We start from the raw sequence: 26,342 nt of genomic DNA, 5'->3' as shown, positions 1-26,342 counted from the left end.
TTTCAAACTCTGGTATTTTATTGTATTGCATGGTATATGCAACTTATGGACACACAATCAGTGAAAACTGCTTTATGTATTTCTGTAAATTATTGCAGAATAAAGTGTTTATGTCAATGATTGTGTTCATGTGCAATTTTCATAAATAGTAATCCTACAAGATCTATAGTTGTAACATGATTAATATCTTCTCAGTTGAAAAGGATTGAGTAAAGACCATTGCTAAAAAAAAAGTCCAAATTTAATTCTTCCAAACTGACTACTGATCAAAAGATTTATTTCTTTGATAAACATGATAACTATGTACAATTAATGAAAACTCACAAAAATATTATCACAATTGTTGAATATCAAAAATATTTAAGTGATGGCACAGTTAAGTGCTGTTATATGATGATCTCTGTCCATTGCAACAAGTAAAAGTGTAGATGACTCCTTCCTGTGGGGAGGAAAAAAAAAAATTAGAAAAAAATGATATAGCAAAATTGTGTGTATAAAATACAATCATAGGAAAATTGTGTGTATTCACACAAAAAAAATTCAATATCCCCCCACCAATTGATCATGATAATACAAAAAGGGGGAAAAAAAAAAAAACATGGAAGTTTTCAATACAGTGCTTAAGATATCCATCTCAAATATCACGAGGATATCTGTTAACAAGACAAAAGAAAGAACAGGAGAATACCACAATCCAGTTAAGTTATACAGTTCCTTATCCTTGTAAGAAATTCTCACTGACTTAGATGCCAAACTAAATTCCAAGACAGTCCAAGTGTGTACTTGTTGCCACTTGTACACAGCACTTTCACCTGAAATATTTTATAAAATAATACAATAAACACATTAAATAAGCCTGGTAAGATTAAAAAAAATAATAATAATAAAATAAACTCCTTTGGTTAATTTGGGCCATTTCAGCACACTTGCCCAGCTTGTAATTATCAATAACTGGAATCAACATCAAATTAGGAGAGTGAATCAAGGTTCACATTTTCCACCAATAAACAATCATATGAAATGAAACTATTCATTCACAAAATTTATTACATAGTGTGATCATATTTCTGGGAGTAGCATTGCAAGTTTACAGCCTACCAACCAAAACAAAGTACGTAGTCTAATGCCAAAAATTATTGGTCCACCCTCTTTGATAATATTTGCTCACAATAATTGAAACATAAAAAGCTAATCACTTCTTGCAGCAGCTACTTTTGTCTTTATGCCGAATCTAAGGTAAGGTAGAAGTCTCATTATACAAGTGTAGCAATAAAGTTCCCAGATTGGTGCAATAAAAAGAATAAATTGAAGGAGCTCAAAATTATTATTTTTATTCAAAGTAATCACCATCTGATAGAATGTACATTACACCATTCTAAGAGTTTCTGAAAAGAGTCAGCAAAAGCATCTAAAGAGATGTTCAGTTCAGCAGTCATTTTTTTCTTAAGTCCTCAATGTCTCAAAATATTTCCTTTGAGTGCAGTTTTCAGGTACAAATTCCTTGAACAATACCCTGTTTTTCAAAAAAAAAAAAAAAAAAACAGCATATTTTTGATCTTAGGCTTCTGTAAATATTTTGGGCTTTGAAATCCACTGCATGCTGTGGCACTTCATCTCTAGGTCATACTGAAACACCCAATACTCATCTCCAGTGACTATACAGTCAAGGAAATTAGGTTTGTCTGGATCTGGATGAAGTCTTCACAGGATAACACACTCTTCACTGCTCCTGTCCACATGCAAGGCTGTGCAGCACAAATTTTACACAGACTGTCCTTTTCCCCTAAATTTGCATATAGAATTTGGTCGTTACTTGCAACCTGTCAAGCCTACTGGACATTCTCTGTACTGCCATCTTCTGGAGGAAGTTGGAGCTATAACATACCACTTCTGTTAATTTTCAAACTCCTCAAACACAACTGCTATAGCACCAGTCCAGGAACTTCACTGCCACACCTTGTACACAGCAGAAAATATATCCACTTTTAGTTAAAATACCCTGACAGGGCACTAATAAGAGAAAGAAAGTGGCCCAGGCCTATGTTTTCCAAGAATTCTCAATCCACATGATAGGATTACCTTAAATATATGATGCAGACATTAAAATGAGCACAGGTACATTTAAGATTTGTTAAGTGTGCAGCATACATGCAGTTTAGAATCATTATTTTACAGAAAAATTTCCCTACAAGGATACACTTCAGCATTTAATTAGAACTGAAACTTAACATATAGTTAAAAACAGAAGCAAGAAAAGTACTGCTTTCAAAATGTAACATCTGAAATTAAATATTAATCACCTAGCCATTAACTTGCCATTTATTTTTTCCACATACTGATACTGCATTGATTGGGTTGTAGTTAGTGCCAAAACAAAGTCCAAACCACAAATTCAACCCCCACATCATGATCCCACCTCTTTTGAACTTGATAACTGTGATAAATGAAATTCCTCAGATATTCCCCACATTCTACTGTGATCCAATGACTAACGACTTGTTGCTTTAAGGGAACTGGTTCCACTGTTTTATGATCTAAGAACAATAGGCTAAGTGGCACTACAAATGAGATGTCATTTGTTGTAATCTGGGAACAGCAAGCAGCAGCTCTATTATGAAAGAATGCCACACAGCTCCCAAAAGACCATAGGTGCACTTAAACACTCCTGTGGACATGGAGCTCCAAGGTAGTTTTCCAAGTCACTGTTTACTTTCACCTCTTTATTCAATAATTGGAGATTCCTATTTCAAGTTTTTTGGCTTTCCTGACTGTTTTCAATCGTCCATCTTTACACTAACTTGATTCACTTTGTAAGGTTCAAATGTGTTGCTGTCACATGTAAATGGCAATTGCTGATATGACAAACTATTAAGCCATTTTGAAACACAAGCGCCTGCATGTGATCTCTTACTGCCTACACACTTTAAACTTATTCTTTGCATACATCTCATTTGCATAGTTCACTACATGGGAAGGTGCCTCCGTAGCCAGGTGGGCAGGAGCAGCAGTGCGTAGCACATGCTTCGAGCCCGTGACCACCAAATATGGAGGATGCGGAAAGGTCAGGGAATGACCACCACATATCCCAGAGCAATATGGCCTTAGTTGCTAATGCTCCTAAAAACCAAATAACAATAACACTACATGGGATGGGTATCCAAACTTTGGAGAAGGTAGTAAAATCAAGATTACATTAATGAACTGAATGTGGCCCAAGAGAGGCCCACTTAATTTATCAGGAAATACTGTACAACCATTTCTTTGACCTGTTGACGTATATATAATCACATGAATGGGCATATGGAGACTCTAAAATGGGGCTCTAAAATTATAACCATTTCAAAATTGTAGCACAACCATTCAGGAATATGATTTTTCTTTCTTTCTTCTAGTCAATAATAATGTAAACAAAAAGTAAGTTGTGCATACTGACAGCAAGTTGAAAGTTTGTTACCAAAACGGTCATGAAAAGTAATTTCCAAAGTGCAACTTTTGTAATCTTATAACATGGCTGTGCACAACTATTTTTCATTTTTTCACTTCCTGATCAAAAATACTTGAGTGTAGATGTGAAATACAAAAGGATAATTCAGAAGTCAGTCAGATAAACAGACAGACCTCAAATCATTGCATATGATACAATTGATATAAAACACTGAAAATGTTTGATTATCATTAAGAAGCTAAGTCACATTAGGTGCTATGCATCAGCATTCGTACAGTCAGAAAAATTAGTCTTAACCAGGAATGCTTTCTGAAAAGTTTAAAGTTTTACCATGCAAAAAAAAAAAAAAAAAAATGCATTCACTACTACCAAATATCCAATAATAGGAAGATTAAACCATTGACTATAAGCAAACTGCTTACTTTTACTTGGTTCTTTTAATGAGTGGCCAGTGATAACACAATAGGGGCAATTAATTTATTTACTATCCTTGGCCAGGATCAATGATGGTACTGCTGTGATTAAGATTTACAAGCAACTAACTGACCTCTTCAATGCAATTGAGAAGACTGTTGGCTTTCTACTTTAATGTTAAGCACAGACAATTCCTGTTTAATTTTCATTTCAATTTTCCAGATATGGTACAACTTGTGTTGTATCTCTGAACATATTTTGTATTTCTTGCGTATATTGGTTAATACATATATATCTTCAATATATAACCTCCTGAACGGGTTTGAGATTGGCAGATGAACTTCTGAAAACTGATTTTTTTTTTTTCTTCTTTTTTTTTTGAGTTATGAACAATAGCATATGAACTTAGTAGTACCATAGGCATCTTAAATGTTTCCAGAAAAAATGAAAAATATTCAAACCAGCTGCAATATAAACATTTGCAAGGCTGTTTTAGTTTTTTTTATCACAATCATGAGCAAGTTTTATTTTCATAAAGTTTCTAGTATTGCTTGAAAATTACTAAAAACCAACAAAAACACCATACTAAGGTTCACAAGTTGTTTTTAACTAACAATATGAAAATATTTCAAATCCATACAGCATTGGTGACTAAGCAGAAAATTAGTATCAAATATTCAAAAATTTTAATACCATAAATGTTTAAACCCTTCAGTCCTCTAAAGAGCTCTCAAAACTTCCAAGATTAAGTTTTTAGGCAAGAATCTTTATAGTTAAAGATACATTTCTCATTTTCACTTTGTTCCATTTTACAATAGGACCGAGTTTCTTGCTCGGATTATTTATTCATTTTTTTTTTTTAAATTAAAGTAGTTTCTTTGGCGATCACAATGACTAAATCAACAAGGTAAATTACTTTTTTTCCCCAATCAAATGCATATGGAAGGAATATTTAGGTTTCAAGGCTTATCAAACAAAGAGAAAAAAAAATTAGATCTACAGGACTGAGTCTTCAACCCCCCCCCCCCACAATACACACCACAATATCATGGATATAACAATATCATACCAATACTGTTTCACAGTAAACTAAAGAGAGGTTAATTCACAAGTCTAGTCAAGTAGTTTACAAGGCAATTTAGATTTAAAATTTTCTTCCATGATGTGATATTGGTGGCCATTATGGCCAAACCTAATATTCCTTCAACTTGCATTATTTAAAATTTTAAACCTCCAAGTGGACTCAAGCTGGCTGGTAAAGAATCTACTGGATCAGCTAGTAAATAATCCTTACCACCTATGCTCTGCCAGCTGTGACTGGAAGGGAATTCACGTGGTGTGCAACAAAGCACTGCTAAGGTCACTATGTTAAGTATCCCATTCCTTTCCTTGTGTATAGCATAGCATATACAAAATTTCCTCCCCTCAATTTTTGCCTCATTTACAATCACTACACCATCAATGGTCAAACTAATGGATGAAACATATCTACAAAGAACAGAGCCTCCTAATAACTTGGCAATTCATTTTAAAAATATACGTAGACCAAGTTCTGTTCTCAGCAATATCCATTTCAACCCTCAGTTTTCTAAGCCCACTTACTTTCTTCTGACAGAATTTCAGTTATCAGCTTCATTCACCATCATCTCATTTCATTTCATTTGGATGAATTACTACAATTTCTTCAACTTTACCATTAACTTCACATTACCATTGACAAGCTGTATTACTGCTGTAATACAGCTTGTCAGATACTTCCTAATCTGGAATCTTATTTCAATTGATCATTTGACTCCAAATCAATCTGTCTATCAAATTCACTTGCTATAACTGTTAAAATTAAATCACTCAATTTCAGTTTTTCTTCTTTAACACCTTTAAGAATAATTTTCTTAACAGCAAGTATTAGAAGTAATTATATTTCCTTCGTGATTTAATGTTTATAACCGAGACTGCTAATCAATTAGAAAACTGGCAAAACTTTGCACAGTTGCAACTTTGTCTGGTAGAAAATTCAGGAAATATTCTCTAGTCAGAATGATTCTCTTCACATTACCATTGCTAAAATCATCCAGAAGTAAACTCAATCTCATTGCAATTGAATGAATTTCATATACTAATCAAAAATTAGCTTTTCCATACAAGGCAAATATTTTTCTGTAATGGCAACTAGTTTTAAAAATAATTTCATTAATAGTGAAAATAAAGCTTGATTAAAAAAAAAAAGCAAAAAAAAAAAAAAAAAAAAAACTTACAATGACCAAGTTTGGGAAATCCTTCCAAAATTCTGCATTTGGCAAAACTTCAATACCTTGAGCACCATTACAATATTTCCATACAATGCCAACAATTAAATAAGCTAGTAATATAGTGAAAAATCTAGAAGGAAAAAAAAAAAACATGTTTAAAAAGAATTTTATATTATCATAGAAGACTGCAATTTAAAACAAAAAAGTTGCCACACTGGTCTAATTTTTATTTATTTATTTATTTTTTTTTTTTAACTGTAAGGAATGAATCTGAAATTAAAATTAAAAGTACAGGTAACCCTGTTATAACACGGTAGTTAGGTTCCTATAAAATCTCTTGTAGTGCGAAACTGTTATACGGGACTAAGAACCAGTACAAAAGGGGGAAATGTTCCAAAAGCTAACAAAAATTCATAATTTTTTTTTAAAAATAGTAATAACTGAACAAACTGTGATACATAATGTCAGATAATGTAAGTTCATTTAATTTTCTTCCTCTTCATCACTGCTAAGCACAAACAAGAAAGATTTCTCTATTGCAGAATATTTTCACCTTCTGAACTTTCCTCTGCAGCATCTAGATTTCATGTATCTTCTGCTATCTTTAAAAAATGAGTAATTCAGGTTTGTTTGCTTTTGCTTGATAGATCTTTGTAAATTTCATGGAATGGAGTTAAGCATTTTTGAAGCTCCTTTTAAACTGTTCCTTTCAGTTAAAGGATCTGCATTCAAAAAATAAAATTCTAATTGCTTGGCTAAGCTTATGCCTTCCTGTATGCTTTTTAGTGTAAAATTTGGAACTTCAGAATTTATTAGTGCTATCATCTCTAAATTGATTTAGTTTACCTGCGATGCCATTTCCACCAAATCTGCTTTGTATGATACCTTTTCCCCTTTAAGACGATCCAAAATTTGTATCTTTGATTCTAGAGAAATAAAAAGTTTCTTTTGAGCAGTGCTTTTTTTTTTTTTTTTACTTTCCTTAAGCATAATTTAAGGTTGGAATTTAACTCAAAACAAAGAAATTATTCCAATACAGTTCTTAAGAACAAAGTTTAGTAATACATACCCAGAAAAATTTATAAACGATCAAATAAAAACCAAAATAACCCTACAAAAGCCTTAAGTCACGAACTGCAAGCTTCGAAGTCAATTTATGGTCCAAACAAGCACAAGTTAAATAGCACAGAACTTAAAACAGGGATTTCCTAATAATTTTTTTGCATAATGACTAGCTAGTCAAAGGCAGAAATTCACAAAAAAGAATGGAAGTGTTGAAAAATTACATCCAACACAATAGCAGGATTTTCCCCGCACAAAAGCTCAAAAATAGTGTGTTATGAGAGGTTAGTTGCAATTCTGTAACCATGTTATATAAGTACAGTTTTTTTTTTTTTTTTGTAGTTGTTGGCGCATCGGCTTCTGTGGCCATAATGCACCTCCCAAGGTTTTTGCAGTACTTTTATCCAAGCCCGAGGCGGGATTCGAACCCGCGACCTTTTGGGTTGCCAGGCAGGCACTTTGCCCACCCGGCTAGCCCGGTCAGCGTACCGTTTTGTGCGAAGATTGCTGCAATTTATCAGTAGTGTTAGAGCAAAACAGTGTTGTAGGAGTACTGCGTTATATGGGGGTTGCCTGTAATTATGAAGGGGACTTAAATTCCCCCCATGAAAATGTTTGTGGTGATGAATCTTAAAAAAAAAAAAAAATTTCTTTTGAAATCATTAAGTTAATTTAAATTTCAGACTTTCTTTACCATAGTCAACTTTGCAGTCAAAGGAGGTGAGTTAGTGATTTTCTAGTAAAATCACTTTTCTAATTTTAATGTAGCTATTCTGTTTACAGCTTTGAGTAATTGATCATGCAAAGCTTCCATTTCAAAAAATGAAATGGCCTCCCCTGTTCTGTACTCCTTGATAATGCATAACCAAAAATAAATTGGCAAAAATTTCATATTCCAAGTTTTTCTAAAAACATGCATTTTCTAGTTATATCCAAATTCTTCTAGTCTGCTCTGTAGCAGGTTACCATAAGCATCAACAAATTTAAATTAAAAACACATCTAAATTCTTCACCTAAAGACATGCATCTGTTCACTGATCAGATATCACCTGATAAATAGTTCTGCCTGAAGGCAGATGTAACTACTTAACAAAATAAGTTAAACAGTACAAAATACAAATATAATCCACTAACTAAAAAAATTCTTAGCACACAAATTTAAAAATATCTTGATACTAATATTTCAGTTGCAGTATCATTAAAGTTATTTAATTTATTTTAGATTAAAAGTGCTGCAGAATTTTGAGCTCAGGAATAAGTTGTTTTGGAAATTGTCTTTTTGATTACTTATATTAAATTATATTTTACAAATAGTTTAAGTAGTCTTAGTCACATTTGTTAGCTTATTTGTACTGATGTTGTTTTGGCATGAATACTGTAGCACATAACGAGTGCCAATTGTATTGGCACATTGGTGCCTAAGGCTATTATGCACTAGGAGATAATCATATCCAGTTTAAAAATAGATATACAATAAACTCTGGTAACCTTTGTAAAAAAGGTTACCTCATCACAAATCATACAATAGTAAAAAGCAGTGTGTGTATATATATATAGTGGATTCCGGTTATTTGGGACAACTGTTTATTTTGGGCAAATCTTAAAGAACAGAATCCAATTGAGAAAATAGCCAGAGTTTACCTGGCTTAATTGGGACAACATGCTGTTTAATCGGGGCAGGAGACCGCAGCACTTGAGATTACCCTACAATTGTCTCCGGCCATACCACGTGGTTGGGTCAGATTTCGGGAGGTTACAACCATGAAACAATAGGCAGTTCCCTGTTTACTGGACTTTTCTGTTAGTGCAATCTTATAAATAGATAAACTATCTTACTGAATTTGTGATAATACCGACAGAAGTTATGGTGAAATGTGTTTACACTTCCACGAAATCTTCAATCATATAAAAATATAAATTTTCTAAATCTTCACTCCTATTTTTTAAGCTTTAACTTGTCACTCCATTCTCACTTACACGTATCATGTTATTTGCAATTTGTGTGTACCATGTTCTTTGTTATTGACTGCTTATCTTTTTTACTGTTTTAAATTTTAACCCTCCACCCACAAATATCAGTAAACAGAAATACCAACTAGTTGGTATGTACATATTACAGTACTTATAAGTTATGCACGTAAGAGCAAATTTATTTTTATTTTGCTAACCTGTGGAAAATATTCTTCCGATTTTCATGTATCATTTAATATTTTAATTGGTAAGGTAATAAAGTAAATTTGTGCTTAATATATCTTTACTTTTATAGCCTGTGGATAATATTCCTCCTATTTTCACTTATTAGAATCTGTTTAATAGAATTAAAATTCAATTCACAAATGTAATCACATGACTGATACTTACTACATATCGTATAGTGAATGGTACTTTACTATGGCAAGTCCATCGTAACATGATTTGATCGTACAGAAAATAAATGTAAAGCCGTATTTTTAACTATTTATGTGAACTTCGTATAACTGGGGCACATGCACTAGTCTTGATGTGTCTCAAATAACAATCAATTCACACCACACACACACACACACACGCTAGAGGGCTCTGGAGTGAGTTCTAAGGCTTGTACTGAAGAGAAATTTGAACAACAGGTACAATAAAGAAAGCACTTGCCATTTATTGGGGGGGAAAAATTGTTACAAAATTTGTCACTATATATGGCACTGTGGCAATAAAAATCACTTGAACAGCACTACAATTGTTCAATGTGTCCTCCATTTTGGTCAACAACAGTTTCCATTCGAAGAACAGCATTTTCTACAGCAGAATGTAACATGTCAACTGGAATAGCCAGCACATGACGTCTAATGCTGTCCTTCAGATCTGCCAGAGTTTGACATCCTTCCTGATAAACCTGGTTCTTCAAAAAACCACACAACCAGAAGTTGCATCAGGTGGCCAAGATGTATTAAACAACGGCCAATGACCCGTTCATCTGTAAAGTGTTGCCTTAGCAATCGTTGGACACAATGGTGGATATGGCATGGCGCATCATCTTGCATGAATATGGTATCCCAAAGGCACCCACATCGCAGCAGCTCTGGTATTGTGAAATTTGCCAACAGTTCATAATATCGCTGTCCAGTCGGTGTTACATGTTCAAAAAAATATGGCCCAATCATGAATGTGGCCATAAGTCCACACCACACTGTCACTTTTGAAGGATGCAACGGAACCTCTGATAACTCGAGTGTTTTCTGTTGCCCAAATGTGACAGTTGGGTGTATTCACTTGTCCATTTAAGCAGAAGTGGGCTTCACCACTCCAAAGGATGTTCTCTGGCCAAGTGATATCCACTGTCATTAACACCAGAAACTGAAGTGCATAACCATGCTTTAGCAATTGTAACATGTGCATCTTGTAAGGATAGTACCGCAACACCAGACTCATTACTAGCCTTACAGTGGAATACGGCATGTCCACTTCACGAGAAACAGCTAGCACACAGATTGATTTGATAAATCCATGATGGCCATAGTCACATCTTCAACACAAGAGTAATCCACTGGTTTTCAACCTCTACCTGGTTGAACACCAAGATATCCTGTCGCTTCAAATTTTGCAATCATTTTGTGGACAGCACAAATATTCATAGGCCTTGAGTGCTTCTGATGCCGGAATTCTCTGATAGCTGCATTGTTGCTGTTCTGATAGTACAGCTTCACTAATAGCACCTTTTCCTGCAATGCTGTTGGCATTGCTGCTGTAGTGCAGGCAAACATCTACTATATGATTTTGAAGAGACTGCTTTGCTTTTATACAGTACAGTAGAGCTGAGCAGTGGCGCTGTGGCAATAACTTACGATTATGCTAATAACAAGTTATTTGCATAATCTTAACTAAGATATTTACGTGCCACACAGTGACAAATTTTTTAACAAATTTTTTTTCCCGATAAATGGAGAGAGCATTCTGTATTGTACCTGTTGTTCAAATTTCTCTTATGATCCTTAGAACTTGCTTCAGAGCTCTCTACATAGGAATACTTTAATTTTAACAACCCTGTGTGTGTGTGTGTTGATTTTCAGGAGCATTAGCAACTAAGGTCATATTTCTCTGGGATATGCAGTGGTCATTCCCTGACCTTTCTGCATCCTCTGTATTTGGTAGTCACGGACTCTAACCCCGGTCTAATCAAGAAGCGTGTACTATGAACTGCTGCTCCTGCTCACCTGGCTACAGAGGTGCCGTGTGTGTGTGTTTATAAGAGAGGGGGTAAAGAGCATGAAATTTATAAAAGGAGTATAGTTCCAGATTACTTAATAGCAGAAGAACCTAACAACTATAAGGAAGGTAGATAAAAATATCTTGCACTTGGTCATCACACAACACAGCGGCAACACCCAAGGCAAATTGCACTGGTCCCACAGGAACTAGTAGTTGTTGGTGACTATTGTCAGGGAAACAGGGAACATGGTAAGGAACAGGACATGTCTGCCAGGGGCAAATGTTGATTACGTTGTAGAGCGGATATCATCTTTTAAGGGCACAAAAGGTGATATATTTGTACACGTTGGCATAATGATATTAAGAGTAGGAGACCGGCAGAATTGCTAACAAGTACAGGTCACTGTTGAAAAAAGCCGTGAATTAGGGTTCAATTTGAAAGTGTATGCAATTCTGCCCAGACACAATAGGAGGGAGTATACGATGAGAGCCTTGTCAATCAATTCAGCCCTGGAAAGATTGTGCAAGGCTCAAGGGGTAGAGTTTTTTTCAGCCTAGTCTGTACTTGTTAACAGGAGAGACTGCTTCTACAGTGACAGGATACACTTAAATAGAAAGGGTACAAGAATATTTGCTGATGCTATCAAGGCAGTGTTAGGTGGGTCGGAAAACTGCTAGTTTGGGGACAAGGACTAATAGTAGCCACTGGCAGAGGTGAAAGGGATTATTGCACTGCTTCTATTGGAAGGAGTAGCAGCCTGGAAAACAAGATGGCAGGGTATTTCAGAGACTGCTGGGAGTCATTGTGGTATAAGTACGCACATGGATTGTGTTAGGGTAGCTAAGAACAGGAACAGGTGCATGTATACTTGCGTGTACACCAATGCTAGGAGTTTGTTAAATAAATTTGACGAATTTGAGGTATTGCTCAAAACATCAAAGGCAGATATTGTTGGGATTTCTTAGACGAGGTGTCACACAGATATAAGGAATGCAGAACTGGAATTTGGAGAGCACAATGTGTACAGAAAGGATAGACAGAATAGGAAGGGAGGAGGAGTTATGGTATTAGTTAAGAAGCACAAAATCCAAGGAAGTGAAGCCAGTCGACATCACTGGACAGTGCAGTGTTGAATCAGTTTGGTGTGACATAAGCAATGGGAGATCAAAATTGAGAGTGGGAGTGTTCTATAGGCCTAATGACTCTGATGAGTATAATAAGAAACTGTACAGGAAAATAGAGTGGGCCAAGTAAATCAGAGTCTTATAATGGGGGATTTTAGTTTCCCAGATATTGACTGGAATTTGTGGGTTTTTTTTTTTTTTTTTTTTTTTTATGTGAACCCCAAACACTAGATGTATTAGAACCTCTAAGTACTTAGTACCGTGCTTGGGTTGGAGGTTGAAAAGAAGATATTTGTTGACATTGAACTTCTGTAGATTGTAATTTTCAGGAAATACGTATGAAGGAAGGTTGTTCCAGAAAACGGCAGTTCAATGAATAAATGAGAAAGGTGAAAATTTGGTTCTGTGGGTTTGAAGTTGGACAGTAAATGGATGTTGGCTGGTGGCGGCACGTGTTCGGATTGTTTTGAAAGAGAGAGCGGGAATTATAGAAGCCAATTCAGAAGAACAGTGCCCATGGAAGTATCTGTAGAAGAGGCATGCAGCAGAAACAGTACGTCTATGAGAAAGCGAGTGGAGAGACTGTGTTAGAGATGAATCATTAATTAACCTAACTGCATTCTTCTGAATGGAATCAAGAAGCCTGAGAGAGGTTTTGGGGCCACCACCTCAGATGTGGGAACAATATTCCATGGTAGGGCAGATTTGCGATTTATACAGAGTGAGCAGCTGTTTGGAAAAAAAGTAATACAAGAGCAAAGGAGAAAACCAAGTTTTTTAGATGCAGAGGAAGCAATATTTGTAACTTCTAATCTCTCTTGGCACAATGTGCTTGTGCCAAGAGAGATTAGAAGTTAGGGTAATGCCCAAAAGAGATATATCATTTTGCCTAGAAATCGGAGTGTCACTAAAGATAAGCATAGAAACAGAAGAATCCTTTTTGCAAGATATAAGACAAGACTGAGTTTCAGAAGGGTTGAAATCAACCAAGTTGTCTTTGCCCCACTAGAGAATTACCTGGAGATCGGCATTTAAGGAATTGGTAGCAGATTTTCGAGAAGTTGAAGCTGATTGAGCAGGACAAGGTTTCTCAAAATGGAAAGTTGAATGCAATGTGCTATGATGAAGGACTTGTACTTTAGCATTAGCATTAGTAGAGGCATTTGATGCAAAGAAAGCAAGCTTTTGCAGCATCAGCCAAAAAAAAAAAAACCCACTTCCACTTCACCCCTCTGTTCGTTCAAAATACCTGTCCAGCTGAGCCTTAAACTTATTTAGGCTATCAACCTCCACTACAAGGGATGGAAGTCTGTTCCACCAACCAACCACCCGCTGGCTAAAGGCAAATTTCCGCACGTCTATCCTACATCTGTCTTTCCTCAATTTGAATTTATGCCCTCTCAGGTGATTATTCTGAGCTAGAGGAAGAATCCCATCAGCATTGAGCATGCTCAAACCATTCAAGGCTTTATACACCTCTATCAGATCAGCTCGCTGGTGCCTAGTCTCCAGACACTGTAATTTGCAAAACTTAAGCCTTTCTTCGTAAGAGCACCCCTTTGTTCCATTCACTAATCTTGTTGCCCTTCTTTGTACTCGTTCCAGCAGCTCTACATTCTTCTTGAAATGAGGCCTCCAGACCTGTATACAGTACTCTAGGTGTGGCCTGACCATTCACTATCATCGGCAAAACTATGGATAGGATTTCCGGTCAATGGAAGAAGGTCATTGATATACAAGAGGAAAAGAGTGGGGGAAAGAACTGAATCTAGGGGGACACTGGCATTAGTGGACAAGTGGACAAGTTAGAAGACAGAGAGCCATCTACCATCACCCTCAGTGAGCAATCAGAGAGAAAACTGGATAACCAATTACTAAAAACAGTTGGCAAACCATAAGATGGAAGCTTGTTTAGAAGACCTTTACACCAAACACAATCAAAAGCCTTTGAGATGTCAAGAGCAACTACATGTGTTTCACTGAACCTTTCCATTGAATTAACTGAGTTATAGAAGGGTTGAAATCAACATCAGCCAGAATATCACCAGTGGATCGACACTGACTGAATCCATACTGGCGATCGTTGATCAGACAGAAGGTTTCTAGGTAGTTTAAGAGTTGGTGGTTAATTGATTCCTCCATTACTTTAGAAAGAGTAGAAGTAATTGCAATGGGACAATAATTGGATGGGAGGGATTTGTCACCCTTCTTAGGAACAGGCTGGATATGAGCAAATTTACAAGCAGAAGGAAAAACACCTTTGGAATAAGAAAGTGAAAAAAGCGGCAAAGAATAGGAGTAAGTTCAGGAGCACAGGTTTTGAGAACAAGTGGAGAAATACCATCAGGACCTGGAGCTTTCTTAGCATCAAGATTCATCAAAATCCTTCTGATATCCTTTTGACGGAAGACCACAGGAGGCATAGAATGGAGCGTGTTGGGAATGGTGGGAGGTGTTTTACCAAGATCATTAATACATGAGCTGGAAGAAAAATGGGATGCTAGCAGGTCAGCTTTATCCTTGGCTGAAGTGATAACAGAACCATCTGGTTTGGACAGAGGTGGGAGCACAGATGGGCAAAAGTTGCGGCCAATAGCTTTGGCAAAAGACCAGAATGCTCTGCTACCATTAGGGCAAGAAGCAAGTTTTCTACTCTTAGCCTGTTCAAACTCTAGTTTGGACTGATTAATAACTGCTTTAGAATTGTTGCAAGCTTTGGTGTAGGCAGAAAATGAAACTGAAGAATTAGAAACAAGCCAATTACGATATGCAACATTCTTTTCTTGAACAGCCTTAGCACATTTATTGGAAAACCAAGGTTTAGATAAAGGATGAGATTTTAAAGTGGAGTGTGGGATAAAGGATTCCATTCCTGCAAGAATAATTTCACTGACACGATCTGAGCAAACGTTGACATCAGAAGTTTTGAAACAGTAATCCAACCAAGGAAAAGAAAAGAAGTCTCGCAGGTCATCCCATTTTGCATTCTTGTAAATGCCAAACAACACGAGGTTGGGAATAGCCATGAGATAAAGGTTCCATTGGAGAAGAGACAATCACCAAGTTGTGATCTGAAGTGCCTAAAGGACCTCTCACTTCGACCGTGTACTTAGAAGGGTTATTTGTGAGAAAAAGATCAAGCGTATTGGCTGTATGATTAGGATTGTCCGGTATTCTCGTAGGTAAATGAACAATCTGTGCTAGGTCATTAGTAATTGCAAAAGTCTCAGCATCTTGACCTGATGGGTCGGTGTGACTAGAAAACGGAAGCCAGCTGGAGTTGTGAACATTAAAATCACCAAGGAAAATTACCTCACTGTTAGGAAAGTTGGACTGGAGAAAGTAAAGTTGCAAAGAGAGGAAGTCAAAGAACTCCAAGTGATTAGTGGAGTTGGCAGAACGGTAGAGACAACAGATGAATTTGACACAATGAGGTAGAGAGATTTTAAGCCAGAGAAGATCAAAGAGAGGAGATTCCAAATTGCCAAGTCTCTGACAGGGAATATCAGAATGGACATATGCACAAGTACCACCTTTGAAGCGAAAGGAATCATACAGCGAATAATTTGGGCATCTGAGATGAGCAGTAGATCAACCGATAACTGAGATTCTGTCAGAAAAAGTACATGGGGTTTGGCAGACTGCAAGTGGAAATCGTTGAGATTAGAATTGAGACCACGTATATTTGTGAAATGAATTAAGAAGTGCTTGGGAGGTTTAGATCTTTTCTCAGATAAGCTTGCTCTATTAGTTTGACAATTGGTGTATTCAATAGTAAGAAAAAGTGGGTGGGACATGCTGTATGAAGTAATGAAATTTTTGGATATGGTGTACACGTGGTAAGAATACACCCAGATCCTTGACATAATGTGGCCTCGACAATGCTCCCCGCATACACACTACTCAGACTCCCTCCAGTCACTATCTGGAAGAGTAGAGGTAGCAAGATTATACACTAGCTGATCCGGAAGCCTCCTAGAGAGTTACCAATAGGTTCGGTCTGGTGTACTAACTAGCGGCCGGCCTGCAAACACCGTTTTAGAGTTGTACCATCGAAATGTAAGGAATATTGGATCCTGCCACGACATTCATCATAACCTCAAAAGTCATCAATCATACTGCATGATAGAAAAGATGGGGAAGGGTGACCGGAACTTAGCTCTAGAGACTAAATATGGGTTCCACCACTTCAAGCCTGCAATAAGCAAAGTGGTGGTATTTCACCGGTTGATGTGAGTCATCTACCACCTAGTACTGCCTGGTAACAGATGGGCCGCGTTCCTCCATGTGGTGTGGGCGCCACACCTCGACCCCTGCTTACGTTGGTTCACACCTGAGTGGTCACCCACCATGTACTTGTGCATGGAGGTTATACCCAGGATTACTAACAGTCCCTACCATCGTGAAACTGCAAGCAGAGGATTTGGTTGTCACAGACCGTCTGGACTTCGCCGAAATTGGGTCCACTTGACTTGGGTTGGTCACTCACACACTAGCAAGGCTTTTGTGTATTTATTGGATGATTGTTTTCAACATCAGCATGTTCGGGAGCCAACTAGAGGGAGTAATACTCTTGATCTGATTATCAGTAGCAGCAGCAGCAGTGGCATTTGATGCAAGAAAGCAAGTATATGAGCTTATGTAGCATCAGCCAAAAAAAAAAAAAAAAAAAAATCACACCATTCCCTCCAAATGCCTGTCCAGTTCCTCCTTAAATTTATTCAACCTATCAACTTCCACAACAACAGATGGAAGTTTGTTCCAGCAATTAACCACCCGCTGGCTAAAGGCAAATTTCCGCACATCTAATCTACATGTCTTTTCTTAATTTGAATTTATGCCCCCTTAGAGGTTCGTAATCTGAACAAGTGGAAGGATCCCATCAGAATTCAGCATTCTCAACCCATTCAAGGCCTTATACACTTCAATCAGATCACCATGCAGGTGCCTAGTCTCCAGCCACTGCAATTTGCAGAACTTAAACCTCTCTTGGTAAGAGGATCCCTTCATCCCCCTAAAAAAAAATATTAGTGATTCTTAATGCATTAAGAATCTGCAGATAAAGGAACCACTAGGTGGCAGTGATCACAGTGCGCTGAAGCGGGATTTACTCAAAGAGGTAACTATCATCAGGAGAAAAGGGAAGGGTTTTTGCTTTCGTAAAGGAGACTACGATGGTCTGAGACAGTATTTAGATTCTATACAGTGGGCCCAACTGATGTTACCAACAGCAAATTCAAAAATGGGAAGCATTCAAAGAATTTATCTTGGAAGCTACTAGGTTTTACATACCAACTAAGAAATATTGTTCAAGGTTTAGACCTAAATGGATGTCACATGAACTAATGAGACATATGGCAGAGAAGAAAAATACATGTGATACATATAAAGTAATGGGTGACATGGAAGCCTATGATAGATATAAGCTGGTCTGTAACCAAGTCACAAAGGAGATTAGGCAGACAAAGGCAGATTAAGAAAAATGCTTGGCAAAGGATACAAAGAAAAACAAAAGAGTTCTTTACCTATGTAAACTCTAGAAGAAAAGGGATGAATCAGATTAGTCCACTGGATATTGATGGTTCAAGAGTTGAGGATCCTGAACAGGTGGCTAACAAACTAAGCAAGTATTTTGCATCTACATTCACACATGGATTTATTCAGGAAGGGGAATGCCAGAGGTGAAGTAAACTCTGCAGTGAACTAGATGATTTTGTAATAACTGAGAGGAAAGTGGAGGAGAAATTGTTGAGGATAAACATAAAAAAGCCCTCAGGGTGGATGGGATCTATCTAGTTATATTAAAGGAGGCAGCAAAGGAAGTAAGCAAACCCTTAGCCATAATTATTAGAGCTTCTTTGGACTCGGGGGAGGTACCCATAGACTGGAGATGTGCAAATGTGACCTCAATTAACAAAGGAGGATCAAAGGCTGACAAGTAATTATAGACCTGTGAGTTTAACTTCTGTTCCAAGAAAATTAATGGAGACACTGGTTAAAGAAGCACTGCAGCATCATCATCTAGAGAAGACTTCAGTTATAGCTCGGACACAGCATGGTTTTGTTAAGGGAAAGTCTTGCTGACCAATTTGATTTGTGACTGCATCATAGTATCCAAAGAAGTGGATGCAGGGAATAACTTTGATATTATATATTTGGATCATAGGCTTTTGATACTGCTCCACATGGAAGACTGCTGCACAAATTGGAACGGTGTGGCATTGGAGGCAAATTGCTGCTATGGATAAAAAGATGGTTGAGGGAGAGAAGGCAGGGTAGTAATCAATGGACACTGCTCATTGTGGACTAATGTTATTAGTGGAGTCCCTCAGGATCCAGTGTTGGTCCATTGTTGTTTTCTGTATTTATAAATGATATTGATGATGGTATAATGTCCAAGTTTGCAGACAATACAAAGGTTGGCAGGGTTGTTAAGGACATTACTGATGCTATGCTACTGCAACATGATCTGGAAAGGTTGAGCAGATGGGCTGAGAGGTGGCAAATGAAGTTTAACATTGACAAATGTAAAGTACTACATATGGGAAACAGTAACCCCAGAGCAACGTATCAACTCTGTGGTACTACACTGACAGTGGTAGAGAATGAAAAGGACCTGGGGATAATTGTGCAGGCATATATGAAGTTTTCTGAGCAGTGCAGACGGGTTACAAGAGTAGCTCATGGTGTCTTGTCAATAATATACAGGAATTTTTCTAGAAGGGATAAAGAGGTGATTATTCCTTTGTATAAGGCAATGGTCAGGCCACACCTTGAGTACTGTATACAGGTCTGGAGGCCTCATTTCAAGAAGAATGTAGAGCTGCTGGAATGAGTACAGAAAAGGGCAACAAGATTAATGAATGGAACAAGGACCTGCTCTTACAAAGAAAGGCTTAAGTTTTGCAAATTACAGTGTCTGGAGACTAGGCACCGGCGAGGTGATCTGATAGAGGTGTACAAAGCCTTGAATGGTTTGAGCATGTTCAATGCTGATGGGATTCTTCCTCTTGCTCAGAATAATCACCTAGAAGGGCATAAATTCAAATTGAGGAAAGACAGATGTAGGATAGATGTGCAGAAATTTGCCTTTAGCCAGCGGGTGGCTGGTTGGTGGAACAGACTCCCATCCCTTGTTGTGGAAGTTGATAGCCTAAATAAGTTTAAGGCTCGGCTGGACAGGTATTTCTAACGAACGGAGGGATGAAATGCGAGTGGGTTTTTTTTTTTTTTTTTGGCTGATGCTGCATAAGCTTGCTTTCTTGCATCATATGCCTCTACTAATGCTAACATATTGAGCCTACTGGTATGGGGTTAAGTGTAGCCTAAAGAACTCTGTTGAATCCATAGTAATATTGCGAGAAAGTACCTGTAAAGAAAAAAAAAGAAAATATGAAATTATTTATGTGCTATTACTTATTGTTGCAATTACAATGATTTTGGCATTTTCTTCAGGAGTCAGCTGAGCAAAGGTCTGTTTTGAACACAAGATATACTCAGTACACTGTAAATTACTAAGATAAAGAAGTGAATAAAAGTGGGAAAAAGTACGATAGCCGACGTATATCTCATGGTTGAATCTATAGAGGCGGAAAAAATAATAACAATGAATGTAAAAGCGAATAATAATATTCAAAGGTAGAAAGAAAAGAAATAAGAAAGAACAAGATGGAATTAAAATAAATTAGTGGGTCAAAGTGGTACTTACTAACAAACCATTCTAGTGCTGTAGTGTGGGCCATGGAGTCGGAGCCAAAATGTAGAGTAGGCGATTGAGAGAGATATATATTCCCACTAAGTTGGCGTGTATATGTAGAGACCTCATGTTGGAAAGTGGAAATAATAGTAATGCATTATGATTGGGTGAGAACGGGTTAAATGCACGTAACATACCTCCCAGGAACTGACTGTAAAGTAGCATGAATTAGACACTGAATTTATTGTAAGGCAAAAACAGTAAATATAGTATAAAATAGCCACGATATAAAATATCTTGATTGCTTTCAATAGGCAAATTGTACTGAAGAAGTAAAGTAAATAGTATTATGAGGAAGAGTGACCATTTATACCATTTTAACCTTAAATGGTATAAATGATAAACTATTTATAACATTTAAGGTAAAACTTTTAATGTGTAAAGAGTTAAAATAAGAATGAATTTAAATTAAGAAAATAAAAATTTAAAATAAGGAAACCCCAATTAATTATCCAATTGGTGGGCATATGTTTATCAGACTGTGAGATACTAAAGAGGCTAAGGGTATATGCTGTACATATTTACACAGCCTAATGGAGGTTAGAATGACTGATTATATTTTTGTAAAATAAAATGGAGAGCTTTATTGAAAAGCAAGCGGAGGTAAGCTGCTGAGAACTTGTTATCCAGCAGTTTGTTGTAGAGGTATCTTATTTTAAAGGTGACTAAGTTACTGTTACATATAGTTGCTATTCTTACACATTGAGAGAGGATGATGTTGGAATGCCAATGTGTGTAGTTGACTACTATGAAGTTTAATGCATTATGTTTATTGTAGCTGTTTATAGTAATCTGGGAGTTATGGAGGTTAATATCCAAGTCTAGATAATGTGCAGAAAAGTTATTGCTATTAGTTTTTCCCAGAGTGAGCTCTGGGGGATAAATGTGATCGAAGTCTTGCAGGAAATTATTGCAGTTGATAATCAGCAAGTTGTTGATGTATCTATACATGCATAGATCTGCAGGTAAGGAGGTTTCTGAAAAGTACAGGTAAAGGTTAGCTAGTATACAACTAGCTGGGCTAGCCCATAGGTTTGTAGCTAAACAGTAGTGCCATCAAAGATGGCATTGTTTAATATGCATAGGTTGTTTAAATTATTCCAGTAGTCTGGTTTGCAGTTTATAATATATGTTTATACTTACAGTAAAGCTCTTTCATTACTAGCTTTAAATTAGATAAATCTATGCTAGTGAACAGGCTATTGAAGTCAAAAGTAGATATGTGAGTAATAAGCTGATTGTTTTGGGTCTCTATTACTGGCAGATTATTTGCAATGATTCTGCTGTTGGAAAGAAAGTTAAAGACAGGCTTAAGGAGTAATTCTAGTGTTTTTCCAGGTTTATAAGAAAAACTGTTTTTGCAGGATGGGATAAATCTGAATCTTATGGGATTTTTATGAAATTTTGGGATAAAATTTGGAAATTTGTAAGGAAATTTGTAATAATTTTTAAAATTGATATCTAATTATTTTCTGAAAGCAATAAGTTTCTTTGTGATATTACTACTATTGTTGGTGACAGATTTGTATGTGGTACTGGAATTAAGTTCTGCTATTATAGTTTGATAGTAGAAGGCTTGCAGATAAAAACAAAGTTATTTGAAGCTTTGTCTACTGTAGTGATGAAGTGTTTATGTAACTTGATAGCATCAGCATAGGCACATGATGCAAGAAAGCAAGCTTATATAGCATCAGCCAAAAAAAAATGCCTTCAATTTTACCATTGAACTCTTCAAATGTTTGTCTAGGTTCTGTCTTGAATCTATTTAAGTTATCAACTTCTGCACAACAACAGATGAAAGTTCGTTCTAGCAATCAATCACACCCTGGCTAAAGGCAAATTTCCACATATCTATCCTACAACTATCTATCCTCAATTTGAATTTATGTCCTCTCAGGCGATTATTTATGTATCAATCAGATCACCTCACAGGTGATCGTGTCAGATGCTGTAATTTGCAAAACTTAAGCCTTTCTTCGTAAGAGCAACCCTTTGTTTCATTCACTAATCTTATTGCCCTTCTCTACACTCTCCCCAGCAGCTCTACATCCTTCTTAAAATGAGACATCCAGACCTGTATGGAGTACTCAAGGTGTGGCCTGACCATTACTTTATACAAGGTGATAATCACCTCCTTATCCCTGCTAGAAAAATTCTTGTATATCATTGACAAGACACCATGAGTTACTCTTGAAGACTGTCTGCACTGCTCAGAAAACTTCATATCTGCCTGTACAATTACCCCCAGATCCTTTTCATTCTCTACCACTGTCAGAGTAGTACCACACAGTTGATATGTTACTCTGGGGTTACTTATTCCCATATGCAGTACTTTACATTTGTCAATGTTAAACTTCAGTTGCCACTTCTCAGCCCATCTGCTCAACTTTTCTAGATACTGTTGCAGCAGCAGCATACTGTCATTAACAACCCTGCCAACCTTCACATAGTCTGCAAACTTGGACATTAAGCTTGATATACCATCATCAACATCATTAATAAATACAGAAAACAACAATGGACCCAACACTGATGGACTCCACTAATAACATTAGTCCACAAAGAGCAGTGTCCATTGATTACCACTGTCTTCACGCACTCAACCACCCTCTAACCATAGCAGCAATTTGCCTCCAATAGCACACTGCTCCAATTTGTGAAGCAGTCTTCCATGTGCAACAGTATCAAAAGCCTTTATAAGTTCCAAATATATGATATCAAAGTTATTCCCTGCATCCAGTTCCTTTGTATCCACATCATAGTATCCAATCAATTGGTCAGACAAGACTTCCCCTTAATAAAACCATACTGTGTCCGAGCTGTAACTGATATCTTGTCTAGATGATCCTGCAGTGCTTCCATTAATTTCCCTGGAACAGAAGTTAAACTAACAGATCTATAATTAATTGTGTTGCCCTTTGACCCTCCTTTGTGAATTGGGGAAACACTTTTGCACATCTTCAGTTCATGGGTACCTCCCCTGAGTCCAAGGAAGTGCTCATAATTATGGCTAAGGGTCTGCTTACTTCCCTTTGCTGCCTCCTTTAATATAAGTGGCTAGATCCCACCTATCCCAGGTGGGTTTCTTATGTTTATCTTCAACAATTTCTTCTCAACTTTCCTCTCAATTATAAAAAATCATCTAGCTCACTGCCAGAGTTTAATTCATCTCTGGCATTCTCCTCCTTGAATAACTCTTCATGTGTGAATGTAGATGCAAAATACTAATTTAGTTTGTTAACTATCTGAGCAGGATCATCAACAGTTGAACCATCGATATCCAGTGGACCAATCTGATTCATCCCCTTCCTTCTAGAGTTTACATAAGTAAAGAACTCTTTGCTGTTTTTCTTTGGATCCATTGCCAAAGATTTCTTGTAATCTGCCTTTGCTTGCCTAGCCTCCTTTGTGACTTGGTTACAGACCAAGCTTATATGTATCATAGGCTTCCATTAATTTATATGTATCCCATGCATTTTTCTTCTCTGCCACATCTCATTAGTTCATCTGACATCCATTTACTGCTAAATGAAGATTATCTTGAACAATATTTCTTAGTTGGTATGAAAAGCCTAGTAACTTCCAAGATTAATTCTTTGAATGCTTCCCATTTCGAATTTTCTGTTGGTAACATCATCAGTTGGTCCCACCATATAGAATTTAAATACGGTCTGAGACAACCATAGTCACCCTCACGAAAGCAAAACTCTTCCCTTTACCGCTGATGGTAGTTACCTCTGAGTAAATCCCACTTCAGCACAGTGATCACTGCCACCTAGTGGTTCTTTTATCTACAGATTCTTAATGCATGAAGAATCACTACTGATAATCAGATCAGAAGTATTACTTCCTCTAGTTGTCTCCCGAACATGCTGATGTAGAAAACAATCATCCAATAAATCCACAAAAGCTTTGCTGGTGTGCGAGTGACCAACCCACAAATTCCAGTCAATATCTGGGAAACTAAAATACCCCATTATAAGACTCCCTGATTTACTGGCCCACTATTTCCCTGTACTCAGTCATTAGGCCTATAACACACATCTACTCTCAAAATTTGATATCCCAGTGCTTATGTCACACCAAGCTGACTCAACATTGCACTGTCTAGCCATGTCAGCTGGCTGCACTGCCTTGGATTTTATGTGTTTCTTAGCTAATATCCTTAGCTAATACCCTGTCTATCCTTCCTGTACATTTCCCAAATTACATTTCTGCATTCCTTATATCTGTGTGACACCACATCTCTGATATCCCAACAATATCTGCCTTTGATGTTTTAATCAACACCTCAAATTCATTTACCAAACTCCTAGCATTAGTGTACACACAAGTATACATGCACCTGTTCCTATTCTTAGCTACCCTAACACAGCCCATGTGTTTACTTGTACTGCAATGACTCCTAGCAATCTCTGAAATCTCCTGCATCTTTTTCCTGGCTGCTGCTCATTCCAATAGAAGCAGCGCAAGAATCATTTTCACCTCTACCTGCAGCTACTGTTAATCCTATTAGTCTGTATCCCCCCCAAGCTAGCAGTTTTCCAACCCACCTAACACTGCCCTGGTAGTATCAGCAAATATTCTTGCATCCTTTCTATTTAAGGGTATCCCATCCCTGTAGAAGTGGGATTTGGTGTTGGTGAAAGTTCTGCTAGCTGTTGGGAGAGAAGTCTTATAATCATTGAAAAGATCAGCATGTATAGTGTCATCCAGATTTCGAATGCTTCTGTAGGTCTATATATATTTGTAGGATAGTTTTAAGCAGAAGTTAAGTAGGTTTTGATATAGTTGTTTTTTAACCTTAAAGTTGTGCTCATGTAATGTAGTCTGAATTTAAATCCATGAACCATTATGTTTCTGAGCTCCTGGTTGGGGAAAATATCAGATTGCCAGTAATAATGTATCTGAAATGAGAGTTCACATGAGGCTGTAGGTTTAGCTGATAGCATGTGCAGCTATTGGCATCTGGGGAGAAATTATTCAAGTTGGCAGATAATTGCTTATAGTTGCAAACTATTAAACCAAATGGTTTAGAGTTAGTTACTTAATCTAGGTTTTGTGAGTAGATATTAGCAGTTGTCAGGAAGGAGATTAGAGTGCCTGTTGATGCAGCTATAGATGTTGAAGCTGTCTATATTGCTAATGCCTCAAGATGAGTGGGGCAATTCTGTGTTATCCTTGTTGGTACATATTTTTAGCCTGAACTTAGAGGTGTGTTAGTTTAGTAACTATAGACTTGTGTTCTGGGGAAAATAATGGAATCACTGGTTAAAGAAGCATTGCAGGATCATCTAAACAAGACTGCAGTAATAGTTAAGACAGCATAGGTTTGTTAAAGGGAGGTCTTTTCTGACCAATTTGATTGGATTGTTTGTTATTTGGTTTTTAGGAGCATTAGCAACTAAGGCCATATTGCTCCGGGATATGCGGTGGTCATTCTCTGACCTTTCCGCATCCTCCATATTTGGTGGTGACGGGCTCGAATCCCGGTCTAATCAAGAAGCGTGTGCTACGCACTGCTGCTCCTTCCCACCTGGCTACGGAGGCGCCTTTTGATTGGATACTATGATGTGGTCACAAAGGAACTGAATGCCAAAAATAATTCTGATATCATATACTTGGATTTCATGAAAGCTTTTGATACTGTTGCACATCAAAGACTGCTGCACAAATTGGAGAGGTATGGCATTAAGAGTAAGTTGCTACAATGGATAAAGGGATGGTTGAGTGGAAGACAACAGAGTAGTAATCAATGGACACTGTTCTTTGTGGACAATGTTATTAGTGGAGTTTCCCCAGGGTTCAGCCCATTGTTGTTTTGTATATTTATCAAATTATATTGATAAAGGCATATCAGGCTTAATGTGCAAGTTTGCAGACGATACAAAAGGTTGGCAGGGTTGTTAACGACAATAAAGACACTGTCTTTATTGTCATTAACCGTATCCCACTTCAACTGGATCCCAATAAGTTGGGAAAATGGGCTTAAAAGTGGCAACTGAAGTTTAACATTGACAAATGCAAAGTACTGCATATGGGTAGCAATAACCCAAGAGAAATTTACTACACTCAGAGAAGTGGAAAGTGAAAAAGACCTGGGGCTAAT

At 37.1% G+C, this 26,342-nt stretch overlaps 1 protein-coding gene across 1 annotated transcript in view; it reads right to left on the bottom strand.

Moving 5' to 3' along the window:
* Window positions 1-336: 336 nt before the first annotated feature.
* Window positions 337-26,342, bottom strand: part of LOC150079590 (uncharacterized) — a 112,754-nt gene continuing 86,748 nt past the window's right edge. Inside the window, exons 6-7 of the mRNA XM_090383098.1 lie at window positions 6,115-6,238; window positions 337-439 (exon numbers count right to left, since the gene is read on the bottom strand). Of these exons, the coding sequence (XP_090239224.1) occupies window positions 377-439; window positions 6,115-6,238 (187 nt within the window). The 3' untranslated portion in view covers window positions 337-376. The remainder of the gene's footprint in view (window positions 440-6,114; window positions 6,239-26,342) is intronic.

This window comes from Mastigoproctus giganteus, chromosome 10 (assembly GCF_048544385.1).
Source record: "Mastigoproctus giganteus isolate SK-2022 chromosome 10, ASM4854438v1, whole genome shotgun sequence".
Taxonomy (NCBI): domain Eukaryota; kingdom Metazoa; phylum Arthropoda; class Arachnida; order Uropygi; family Thelyphonidae; genus Mastigoproctus; species Mastigoproctus giganteus.
This window is presented reverse-complemented; position numbering and strand designations above follow the sequence as displayed.